General features: G+C 41.8%; 1 protein-coding gene across 3 annotated transcripts in view; it reads right to left on the reverse strand.

Moving 5' to 3' along the window:
* WDFY2 (WD repeat and FYVE domain containing 2) overlaps positions 1 to 12,666 on the reverse strand; it is a 182,860-nt gene that overhangs the window by 8,604 nt on the left and 161,590 nt on the right. The window contains exons 8-10 of one of the 3 annotated variants that reach the window (XM_047723336.1): positions 6,546 to 6,651; positions 2,766 to 2,867; positions 1,524 to 1,654 (exon numbers count right to left, since the gene is read on the reverse strand). In XM_047723336.1, the coding sequence (XP_047579292.1) occupies positions 1,524 to 1,654; positions 2,766 to 2,867; positions 6,546 to 6,651 (339 nt within the window). Of the gene's footprint in view, positions 1 to 1,492; positions 1,655 to 2,765; positions 2,868 to 6,545; positions 6,652 to 12,666 lie in introns of all 3 variants that reach the window. The other 2 variants (XM_047723337.1, XR_007126161.1) reach the window with 2 other exon arrangements.

The raw sequence follows: 12,666 nt of genomic DNA on the forward strand, positions 1-12,666 counted from the left end.
GCCTGTCGACTGCCTAGGTGGTCTAGAAGCAGTGCAGAAGAGACCGAAGAAAGAGTGACATAGGAAGGGGGATAGGGACATGAGGAAGGAGACGGCTGGTCTGTCATCAGGCTTCATGGATGCCCACTCCTCAGCAGTGGGCTCTCTGAAGACAGTTTTACCTGTAGCTACATCTGCAGAACAGACCTCCAGCATTACTTTAAAACATTTAAATGAGGGCGCCTGGGTGGCTCAGTGGGTTAAAGCCTCTGCCTTCGGCTCAGGTCATGATCCCAGGGTCCTGGGATCGAGCCCCGCATCGGGCTCTCTGCTCAGTGGGGAACCTGCTTCCTCCTCTCTCTCTCTGCTTGCCTCTCTGCCTCCTTGTGATTTCGGTCTGTCAAATAAATAAATAAATCTTAAAAAAAAAATAAAAAATAAAATAAATAAAATATTTAAATGATCACTTTAAAATATTTAGAATTTACAATTTAGGTTTAATGTGTAGCTGCCTAGGCTCTCTGGGTCTGTGTCTCTAAAGTCTCTTGAAGCTCCCTAATTTAATGAAAAGATCGTTCTTAATAATTTCATCACGTATGATGAGTGGAAAATAATCAATGAACATAAATGCTTACTGATGCAAGGGCATCTTAATTTACATTTGATATGGATAAAGAAGAATGAAAAAAACACACACACCAGGGTTATCCATGAGTGCTTTGGTGTATTAACTGCCATGACTTTCCTTAAATGCTGACTTCCTCTGGTGCATTTGAAATATGTTTCTATTTATATGCTGTTTCAAGACACCCATCTAGTACTTGAAATGATTCTACTGTATACAAGGTAGGGGAATAGGTGGGGGAGAATCAGGCAGACGAGTTTCCTAGGAGATCCTGCTGTCATCCATTAAAAGGGGGACTTGTCGCAGAGGATTCTACCTACCTCTGGGCAGCTGGAATGAGTGGCATTGAAGAGATAACACAAATGTGCCCTGCCACCCACCCCCCCCCCAAAAGAGAGATAACACAAATGTGCCCTCCCACCCACACCTCCCCGCCAAAGCACACTGACATGCAGTAACCTAAGATCCTAGGTTAGCGGGCAAGACCATCAAGCATTTACCCTGGGGTTACCTAAAGTGGCTTAGCTCTTCCTGAGAAAATGTGGACTCTGGAGCCTGTGGGCTGATTCAGCTCCTGTAAAAATACCAGCTTGGGCTAGAAAGTACAGCCTGGATGCCTGCAATCCAGAGCAACCCTTAAGGAAATAAAGGGATAGCAGGGTTGGCTGGAAGAACACCTGCTGGCAGGGCACCTGCCCCTGGGGCGGAGAAGAGCACAGAAGACATGAATTCTTGATGTGGACTCTCTTTCCCTATCTAAAGAGAGAACACGGGTCTCTTGGGAAAAAGGAGGGCTCTGCCCATCGGCCACGGTCTGTGCATGAAACCAGCAGGAACTAGGGCGCTCATGGTCATGGCTGCAGGGCTGGATCACCTTCTCTCCCTCACTCCGCTAAGTATGCGGACCGCTGGAACTCACTCTTCGTCGGTGATGGCCTCGTGGCAGCTGTCACAGACTCTCACTTCAAACTCGAAGCCCATCAGAGGGATGGAGGAGCGCTTGGAGCTGCACTTGCCGCAGACGGCCTTCCCACACTTGCGGCAGTGGTGCTGGAGGGAGAGAGAGCACAGGCTCACAGGGCTCCTGCCACCCGGCCCCACCTCATCGGTCCGGGCACGGCTGGCCGGCTGCATTCTGGTGAGGATGCTGAACAAGAGCACCGAAGAAACGGAAGGAACACACCACTCTGTTCTCTTTTCGGGCTCTTTATTCAAATGGAGAACTGCTGGATACACATCTGCTTGCATCACCACCCCGAACTCCTACCCCTACCTCCCAACCCGGGTCCCGCTCTGCCCATCCTAGGTCCCTCCCAGCTCCGGTCAGTATGAACTCCAGAGGACCACCCAGTGGCCAGGTTATCTCGGACCTGGGTATGGAGGGGATGCCACCTCCAGAGACCATGCTGCTGGGTGAAGGACAGCGTGAATGCACCCCAGTTCAAGCTACTACCTATACTCTGGCTGTGCTCAAGCTAGGTGACTTACACTGCTTTCCTTGGGGAGGACCAAACCATGAATCGGACTGAAAATGCTGTATTATGAACGAGTAGCTCTAAACGACTAAAACTAAGAGATGGCAGGAGAGAAAGTGAAATTATTAAGAAGAAATAAATACTTCTTACATAATGTCACGACTTGGTTCCACTATGAGCTAAGCACGATCCCTCTAATTTTAAGGTGTATTCCCATAGTAGCGACTAGAATTCTTTCTTTTTTTTTTTTTAAGATTTTATTTACTTATTTGACAGAGAGATAGAGAGCACAAGTAAGAGAGCAGCAGGCAGAGGGAGAGAGAGAGAGAAGCAGGCTCTCTGTTGAGCAGGGAGCCTGATGTGGAGCTGGATCCCAGGACCCTGAGATCATGACCTGAGCTGAAGGCAGCTGCTTAACTAACTGAGCCACTCAGGTGCCCAGTTGCCACCATAATTCTAAAAATGTACCCCTTAACTACTCGGAACAAATCACTACAGAAACAGAGTCCAGTAGGAATGAGCTGCAGTAGATAAGGGAATCCATTAATGAGCAGTCATGGAGTGGCTGCAGGGTATGCCTGACCACCCCCACCCCCCAACCCCTGCCTGGGGATGCTAGTTCTAAGCTCACAGGTGAAGCTGTTTCCACTCTATTCCATTTTGATGAGGGAATCCAGATCACCCACCTGTCTTAGGCCAATCTTCTTACTGTCCCACATCTGCTTGAAGTTCCAGAAGAAAGGCTGATCACACTTTTGGCAGGAATCGCTGTCCAACCATTCAGGGGTCTTAGGAAATAAAGCACACAACAGATCATGTTGTGAAGCAGGGAGGACAATGGAGCCATTAACAAGTGAGGAGAGTTACAGAATCCAGATATGTTCATGAGAAACAGAGGTGTGATTTCTCAGTCATTTAAGAAAACATTTACTGAATGCCTACTCTGTCTCGAGTGTGGGGATGCAGCAGTGATAAACGGAACCTCTCCCGTCACGGGGTACACAATTTATGAGGGAAATACAACAATATTTATATCATTCTTTAAGTAAGTGGAAGTGCAAAGGCCTAAGGAGGGGAAGCAGAGTGCCAGGAGGGGGATGCCACGGGTGGTGGGGAGGGGGGGTTTCAGGAACATTCAGGGGTGACTGGGCCAGGTCACTCACACACGGTTCTGACTGCCACATTGACGCTATCTCATATTCTCACATCACACATCATTAGACATGCTCTGGCCGTATATGTAACTGCACATTCCACAGGCACACAGCTCCCTGCGCCAGAAGATACACCCTGACTGCAGCGGGTACTCAGGGAGGCTGCCTGTCCACCATCTGCTCACGGCGGGGCCCAGCAGGCCTGGAGACGCCACTCCTTGCCTCATGGACCACACACTCTTCTGCCTCCGTTCACTATTTCCCAGCTCCATCGTGAGTACTTGAAACAATATCAAATGGGTTTTAAAAACGTGTTAAGCGTAAAGCTATTCTTCAGCAAATCTTTACAGATTATGCATATAGTGACTCTGCATCTGCTTCTAGAGTTTCACATTCAACTCTGTACAATTTGTCATTTGGCAGAGAGACAGATCTCTTTTCACATATCACTGAACGGGAACCTGGAAAACAGATGCAATCCCAGGGTTTCTCAAAACTGAGTTCCAGAGAACTCCAATTTGACTCACAGGACACTTACTATAAAGGAAGCCCAAGATCAAACCAGTCTGAGAAATGTGGCAAACAATGGTCTGTGCCCCCTCTCTACAAGATTATTTTTCTTGTAGCTTTCTTCTGTTGATGTAATCCTTTTCTGAAGAAGCCCTGTTACAGAACAGACTTGGGGAGTTAGCCTGTTCTCCCATCTACAAGCAGAAATGAACCTACAGCTACACACTGTCTCAAAAAAGAAAACTAAAAAGGTGACACCTGAAAAGCTCCAATTCTTGGTCTATTTATTTTCTTAAAACCAGAGTTCTTAAGTAAGCCTTGATTTGCTTTGTAATTTTTAAGCTCTAATCAGTTTAAAGACTGCTTTAACAAAATAATACAGAGTTTTCAGGAAAAAAAACAATTTATCCCTAAAAGACTTCTCTATGTTGTGATTTTTCAAAAACACTTATGATTCAGGAAAATCAGGAGGATTTACAAAAAACTGTCACACACACACTCCTATATCTTTTATAAGGAAATATGCAGATTTAGGACATACATCAAATGCACTGAAGAGGGAAATGGAAGTAAGGCACAGGACAAAAGGGGAAAAAAATCAGTCTGTGTAGTCTGATTCCATTTTTTTTGTCCCAAAAAACAAACCCTGCACATGTGTTTTTGCAGAGGAAACTGTAACCACATTACTGATATTCCTGGGCTGGTGGTATTATTTAGGAGTAACGGACATGTTTTCTATTTGTTAAGGAGCACTCTGTAACTTATCTACAGAGAATGTTTATCCATACTTCTAAAAAAGGATACAATTTTTGAAAAAATGGATTCCATTAACAATAGAAACACATGTTAAGCCTACAAGATAAGGCACTCAGCCACACCATCTTCCATTTGTCCCCCCAACGCTGTCCCCATGGCCACGCCACCATCCCTGACTGCTTCTACTTGCGCATGAGCACCAGCACGCAGGGCATGACTTTTCTCGTTCACCTTGTCTTTTCTTGTGGTGTTTCCTGTCCCCATCAGAGCACGGCCAGGCCCCAGGGGTCTTTTAGCGCTATCTCCTTCCACAAACTCTCTGCTGAGAATGTTAGCCAAAAACAGAAGCACCCCTTCCTAAATGTCCAGCACTAATGTTCTATCCTACAGCAACTGTAATCACATCATTTATACCATTTAACAGTTTTCGGAAGTCTTCTCCCATTTATTTTTTCCTACCAGAAAGTCTCAGTGCAGGAGTTGCTTTTTTACATGTCTCTGGCCTCTTGACGTAAGCACCACAAGTTCTGGCTGGGACCCGGAAGCCCGCCAGATACATCTCAGGGAATTTACATTTACAGAATATGACATTTGTAAAAGAAAAAAAAAAAATGGTTGGGACCCTCTCTACTCATTTGGGCTCTGAATCACCAGAAGAAGAGTCAAGACGGTCATCACCTGTAACTGCATGTCAAAGTGCATAATTTAGGCAAGATGGCTCAAAGGACTGCCCATCAACTGACTAGGGTCCTCTCTGAAAAGCATCATTATCCTCCTTTGGGCCTCGATCCATCAATGTGGAGTCTGCGTGCACTGGGGGAAGAGAGCCCAGTGGTTCCCCCTCTCCTGGTCTAGTCAGTTAGGCCTGGGAAGAAGCGGGTGGGGAACAGACGAGCTTTGACTGTCCCTCACCCCGAGCAGGCTATCATGAAGGATCTGTAGGCTCACTGGCACCCTGGCTGGCATGGCCAAGCACACACTGTACCAATTTCCCTGCCTTTATACCGAAGGGGCCTCGTGGTACTTTCAAAAGCAATATTCTATAATTCCCCACTTCCTAACGGTAATGATCATTTTAATTAGTTACTAATAGAACTCCCATGGATTTATGGTTTTGAGCAAGTCAGGTTTTAATCTTCTTAAGCATTTAATTACTAGCATTTGAAAAGCATTACATGGTGGATAATAGCAACTACTCTCTTGAAATGAGATTGGGGTGAAGACATGGAAAGAAGTTGGGAAATTGCTTTTGTCTTTTTAAAGTGCTGCTTTTCTAAGTCTTGCATCCTGCGAGGAAATACATTAGATGAATATACACCGTCAAAGAGAAAGTTCATCCAGCATAATTCTAGGGAAATGAGAATACGACTAACTTCAAAGTCCTTGTCAAGGGTCTATTTAGTAAACATGTCCGTTGGTAAGATGTTCAAAGATGAAAAGTAAACTCATAAAAACAGAATGCCAGGAGAAAACTCAAATGTATTCTTAAAAAATGACAGTGGATATATTTGCATCTGGAGAACTGTTTGGAGAATGATTCACAAAGAAGCACAAAAACAGTTATTTCTGATATTTCTATTAATATCAACCTAAAGACTCTTACTTCATCAAATACCATTTCTCACACATTGGCCACCATTCCTGGCTAACACAAAACACGCGAGTCTTCTGTGTTCCTAGGGCACTTGAAGGGATAATTGTCTGAAAACAGATGACTCCCTCTTTCTCACCTGAACTTTGGTTATGAACGGAGCAACAGATTCAAAGTCTAAACACCTTCGTCTTGGTCGAAATTCTCATAGAATCACCATTAACATGAATGTTACATGCCAATGTGGGAGGGGTGTAAAAAAAAAAAAAAGGAACTTCCTTTTCAACTAGAATCTTTTATTCTCTGACATTAACAGGTCTTATTTAACAGTTTCATCCTAAGAGAACTAAGAAATGAGCAGGAGTGGAGGCTGAGGCATTTTTCAGCCCAGCCAGAACTGCAGTGTCCAGCCTGGCAGCCATGGGAGTGGCCGGTGACCTGCCGTTGACACCTACCTCCTGCCGCTCCACGTCCATGTTCCAGACCACGATCCCACCATCACCACCGCAGGAGATGAGCTGCCGTGTGTGCTGCGCATAGGAAAGGGCCTGGACTTTGTCACTGTGAAAGAAAGCCAGGGTTAGTGACAGGTCTGGAGAGCAAGGCAAAAGCCTTAAAGGCAGGAAGCCCGGCAAAGTCAATCAGTGTGCATGCTTCCTCTTAGCCCAGAGCACAGACCTTAGAAATCAGATGGAATCAAAATGTTTATTTAAGATGCTGAGGCCTCAGGAAGAGAGAGCCTTTGTCAGTTACCAACACTTGAGAAAAGCTGAGAGAAACCTGATTTTTGAACTTATTATAAGGTGGGACTAGCTTCTTCCTTAATTAGATAAAATCTGTGGTACATGGCTATGCTGTATTTGTTCAAAAGCCATGATTTTACTTTTTTACCTTTTTTTTTTTTTTTTTTAAAGGATCCTTTAAGAGTATTGGAGGTCATTCATTGAAGCGCCCACTGCACTGACCAGCCAGAGTCAGGTAAATCATGTTGGCTGAGGTGTGGAGCGTGTCATGGTGGCTTAAGTCCAGGAGCCATTTCTTGGTTCCAGGGTGGAGACAAAGCAGAAACAGACTTGAGTTTTGCTGACTCTCTATTTTCTCTAGTTTTCATTCCCTCTCTACTCATTTTGTGCTCGATTTTCCTCTCTAGTTCATACGTGGCTGATGAATTATTCCCTCTTGGGGGTAGCTACCATGGAGAGTCCAGTTCTATGGTCTGACAACGTGGTGATCACTAACAAAAGGTTATAGACATTATTTTCCACTGGGTGAGGGAGCAGGGAATAGGGCCCCTTGGTTGTTTCTATTGGAATATTTTTCTCTTTTGAACTGAAATCAATTAAGAATTCTGTGCCCACTGGGAAGGAGAACAGCTCCTTGCAATCCGGACTGGTGATTTGTGTGCTTTCGTGTTTCCCTCTGATCTGGGGCTGAAGCTGTGGGACCGAAGCACACAATCTCTGTGTGTTTGTGACTACTGCTCAGAAAGGCTCTTCCCTCTCATGTCTGGAGTGCTAGCCTATTGCCAGAGGGCATCAATAACTTAGATTACAGTATTCTTTTTTTCTAATGTTTTAATTTCTTTTCTTTTCTTTTCTTTTCTTTTTTTTTTTAGATTATGGTACTTTTTAGATTATAAGAACTTGTTCTGCTTGGCTTATAAAGACAAACAAGTGCTTACATAAATTGAATTTTCATAAACTTACTAGAAAAAAAAGAAAACTATGCCCCTAAAACTTTAAATTTACTAGATGTAAAAATTCTTTTACAGAAAACACTAACTCAGTAACATTTTAAGAATCTAAGTTCACAGAATTGAGGTGAACTCTTTGGCAAGTGAGATGAAAGTGATAAATTTTAAAACAGAGCTGTCTTTCTCTGATTCATCAGTGTTAAGTATGAGCAAATGTACATCTTATTTTACTTGGGTTGATTTCTTCTAAATAAATATATATATATGCATACATATACACACACATACATACAGTAACTGGCCAAATAAGCTACCATTATGCCTATATAATCCTACATATGAAAAATGTAAATTCATGTTCAACTCAACTAAATAACGGTTTTGGTAAACTTTTCATATAAATAGAAATTATGTTTTTTATAGCACATCAATTTAAAGATAATCCCCAAGATCTTCAAGCAACTTAAAGTGGATTACTCTAAGTAGAGCTAATTGATAATCATCGGATAACAACCTTAGATAATTTCTAAGTAAGTTAGAATACCGAAACTTTGATTACAAAGCATAATATTGTTTATATACGTCTGCTTCTCATTTTTTAAATTACAGAGAGGGTATAACTTCGGTGAGTCACTTTCATGAACATGTTCATTTCTGTCACCTTAAGGAGACATAAAAGTGGTGTATCTTGCAGGAGAGATTTCTGTCATGTGTGTTCATGAACTCTGTTAGTCTGCTAAAACACTTGTATGTGACAGTTCTCAATTATCCACATCCTCCCTCTTCCCAATTTCCTCTATGAAATGTAAGTTAGTTATCTCTGGTTAATCAGTTAAAATGGGTGGTTGAGATTATATTGGGGCAATGATGGAAACAAGATACAACTATGTATGGGCTTTTGTTTTTAAAAGAGAAAATGGAGTAGTTTTGTCTTAAAGCAATGGCTCTCAAACTTTTTCATCTTAGGATTCCTTTACAGTCTTAAAACTAATTTGAGGACACCAAAGAGCTTTGGTTTAAATAAGAAATTACCAATATTTATTGTATTTGAAATCAAAATGGAATTCTTAAAAAATACTGATTCAGGGGCGCCTGGGTGGCTCAGTGGGTTAAAGCCTCTGCCTTCGGCTCAGGTCATGATCCCAGGGTTCTGGGATTGAGCCATGCATCAGGCTCTCTGCTCAGCAGGGAGCCTGCTTCCCTTCTTCTCTCTCTCTGCCTACTTGTGAGCTCTGTCTGTCAAATAAATAAATAAAATATTTAAAAAAAAATACTGATTCAGTTGAAAATAGCAATGAGGAATCCATTCTATTTTAATATAAATAACACATATTTGGTGAAAATTAACTATATTTCCCAAGGTGACAAATTTGGATGAAAAAAATGGCCTTGTTTAACATTTCTGCAAGTCTTTCTAATGTCTGGCTTAAGAGAAGAGAGACAGATACTCATCTCTTTCTGTATTTGTTCTGATACCACTCATCATGCAGCCTCTGGAAAACACCATTGTACATTTGTGAGAGACTATGCATGATAAAGGCACTTCTAAAGTAAAGTACAAATTTGTTCCAGAATATGAGAGAGAAAAATGAAGGACAAAACCTGGAAAGTGAATTTTATTTGCTTTGGTTTATAATACTCAAGTCTGAAAAAAGAGCCATAAAATGCATTAAAATCTTGGCACAGTTCCCTCAGTTTTGATGGCTTGTTTCCTTGCCTCACTGATGAATGCCTCTGACTACAATGCAAAAGGATATTCTTCACCTTCTATAAAATCTGCCTCGCTAGCAAAGATTCTGTGTGTCACCACATTATTTTCAGAGCTCTACGCTGACTTGGTTAAAGTCCCAAAAACACCTTGGACAACTCTTGATGATTTTGCCTTCCTAGGCCGTACCCTACATTTTGAAAAAATAAAATAAAAAATTTAGGATACTTTCTAAACCTACAACTACCTTTGAGATTCCCTAGGGGATCCTGAGAATTCTAAAGATCTACTCCTCTGCCTTATAAAAAGAGAGATACTATAAATAACTCTGTTTGCCCTGTTGCTATTTTAAGAGTTTCGTGGGAAGAGTTAACAGATCAGAAAAGATGCTCGGCCTTCCCTAGGTCAGGTCAGTTTAGATAACAATTTATTAATGTAAGTATTTCTGAAGTTGCATATTTTATGGGAGGACCCTGGAGGTTCATCAGAGCTCTCATTGTCTCTAATATGCTTTCCCCTCCAGGCAAATACTGATCAAAACTCTCAGGACATAGTTATGTAGGTTATCTCAATAGAGAATTTTATTCTTCTGCATTATGATTACTATTTGTCACAGTAAAAAAAAAAAAAAAAAAAAAAAAAAAAACCCAACCATTAAAGCCTTCATAATCTATATAGACAATTTCTGTTTTACTCTGATGCTTGCCTGACGGTTCGGCTATAAGCTATGGGCCAGAAAGGACAATCTTAGAGTTTCATGGAAAAGGGCTGTTATGTGCCAGGTATTTTAAAATATTGATATTTCGAAAGAATAGACTCTCGGGCAAAGGCTACAGAGTGGACATTGCTTAGGTAATTTTTAAGCTGTGTTAGTGGACTGAATCAGGATTTCCTTAGATTTTTGGACTCTTTAGTCTGGATGCAAATGGCTTCATGAACGCAGACTGCTAAACAAGAACCAGCAGAACAAGAATTAATTATACGGGACTGGATGAACTAAAGACGGAAATTTTACTGTGGTCATTTGTCTGGAATACTGTTGATGCTGTTTTAATGTTCTATTTTCTGGATATGGGAGGGTTCTTTTTCTCCTACTCTTTATCCTATCTCTAACCTACAATCTTATAAACTCTGCTTTTATAAGCTAAACAGAAGCATTTAAAAATGATGTCCAGGTTTCAATGATTCCCCCAGAATTCGAAAAGTATTACTGAACCCCCTTAATTTTAATGGCAAGATAAAATTATTTCATAGGTTCAATTAGCATCTATCCACAGGATATGGTTGGGCAACCAAGCCCTTACCTAGGTTGTCCTATTAGAGAACGATGCTCATTTAATCAGATATGATTAGTCTCTTGAAATTAAGAAGCCAATGGCTACAAAGCTCTGCTAGGAAAACTGGCCTAGTACCTGGTGTGCAGAGGCCTGGACTTACAGGTGGTAAGGAAACTACCAGGAACCTGGCAAATGTTGGAACCTCAAGGAGTTCAACCAAGTTGTAAATACTATGGTTTACCTAGGGCAGAGCATATTTTGGGCCTGGTTTCCTAATCTTGGAATAGCAAATAAGCAAAAAAGAGCCTTTGAAAAGCACAATCCAGGATTCCTTATAAACATTTTCAGGCAGAAGTTAATTTTGTGGGCTCAATAGTTGTTTAATAATTCTCTACGGGTCTATATTTGCAAAGCAAACCAAGATGACCTGCATGGTTAATTAACACTCTCACCACACAATGTCAATAGTTAGGCCAAACCTTAGGAGACCAACCTTCTTCTGTGATCAAGAATAATCTCTGAGATTATTAGGATGAAAGGAGAGGACGGGGGAAGAACAATCAGGCAGACCGTGAAAGACTGAAATGGGCAAGAAGAAAATACTGGTATCTTCAGCAGAGGATTAGGGGGCATCAGGCACACCTGTCTCGGTTATGATTCTCTAGGGGCCTCCATCTTGCAGTAACTTTAACTGTGCTACTTCATAACTCTGTAAATGTTAATTTGGTATTATTGCAAATTAATCCTTCCAGTGAAGAGGGAAAGAATCCCCATGCCCCGCCCCTCCCATGGAGGAAGCCATTTGTAAATCTACCTACAAATTCATTTCTGTTCTCCTCTGCCTATGTGTATGTCTGCTCTTTGGATTTTCCTTTGAACTGGTTGTAACATCTTACTAGTTCCTTTATTAATTAATGGCTTAATATAAAATCCTTGACAGGTACTCATTAAAAAAAGGAGTCTGTTGTTTTCCATCTCTCTTAGTTGTTATTTCACGGTCTTAAAAAGTAGGGAGAGCCACCATTCTGACATTCATGGGCAAGAAGGAAAATCTACCTAGTTGAGCAGACTCATAACCCTGTGATTTGAACTACATTTCATTTGTTAAGGCATCTTGATACACATCAGTAATCTTGTAAAACCAAAATAAGCTACAGAAGGAAATGCTTTGCCACTCAGAGCTGGCAGCAACATTCAGCAACAAATACATAATTTATGGGACTCCAATACTGTTAATATTCCGACATAGAAGAGTGGAACACAGTGACGAATGCTGGATTCCAAGCTTTGTAATAAAGCTGCTCAGGGCCTTCTTGATTTAAGGGTTCACGATGTAACCGCATTGAAGCTAAAAACAAGGTAAGGAAACAACATCTCCAAGTTCTACAGATTAAGGGTTATAAAGAATAAAAGATATGTTCTTCTTACGTTCATGTTTCATCTGACATGAGTGCAGCATTTATAGGAGAAAGCATTTCAAAACTGGTTATTATTTTACGGCTGAGAGCTCCATGTATTGCTGCTGGAGCACAAAACCCTCACTTTTCACAACGACCAGGATCTGCCGTCTCCAACGACTACACTTACTAGGGACGGCCTCCTTTCCTTACTCACTAGCCCTAGAGGGAACATACATCTTATTAGACCTAGCTACATAATCTGGGGGGAGCTGATGAGGAATGCAAATACAAAGCCCCTTGCTAAAAATGTACTACTTATAAAACAAGATGGTGACAGCACATTAGCCCAAGCGTGGGGCCCAGTGGGACCTCGCAGGTAGAACACCCAGGGGGCCAGTCCTGTGTCTGATGCTTGCTCCGGAAAAAGGGTAGAGAAACCTTTCTTCTTTTTATAGAAACCGATTTTCAGACATAAGCTAACAACTGCCCAAATGTCAA

The sequence above is a fragment of the Lutra lutra genome, chromosome 3 (genome assembly GCF_902655055.1).
Source record: "Lutra lutra chromosome 3, mLutLut1.2, whole genome shotgun sequence".
Taxonomy (NCBI): Eukaryota; Metazoa; Chordata; class Mammalia; order Carnivora; family Mustelidae; genus Lutra; species Lutra lutra.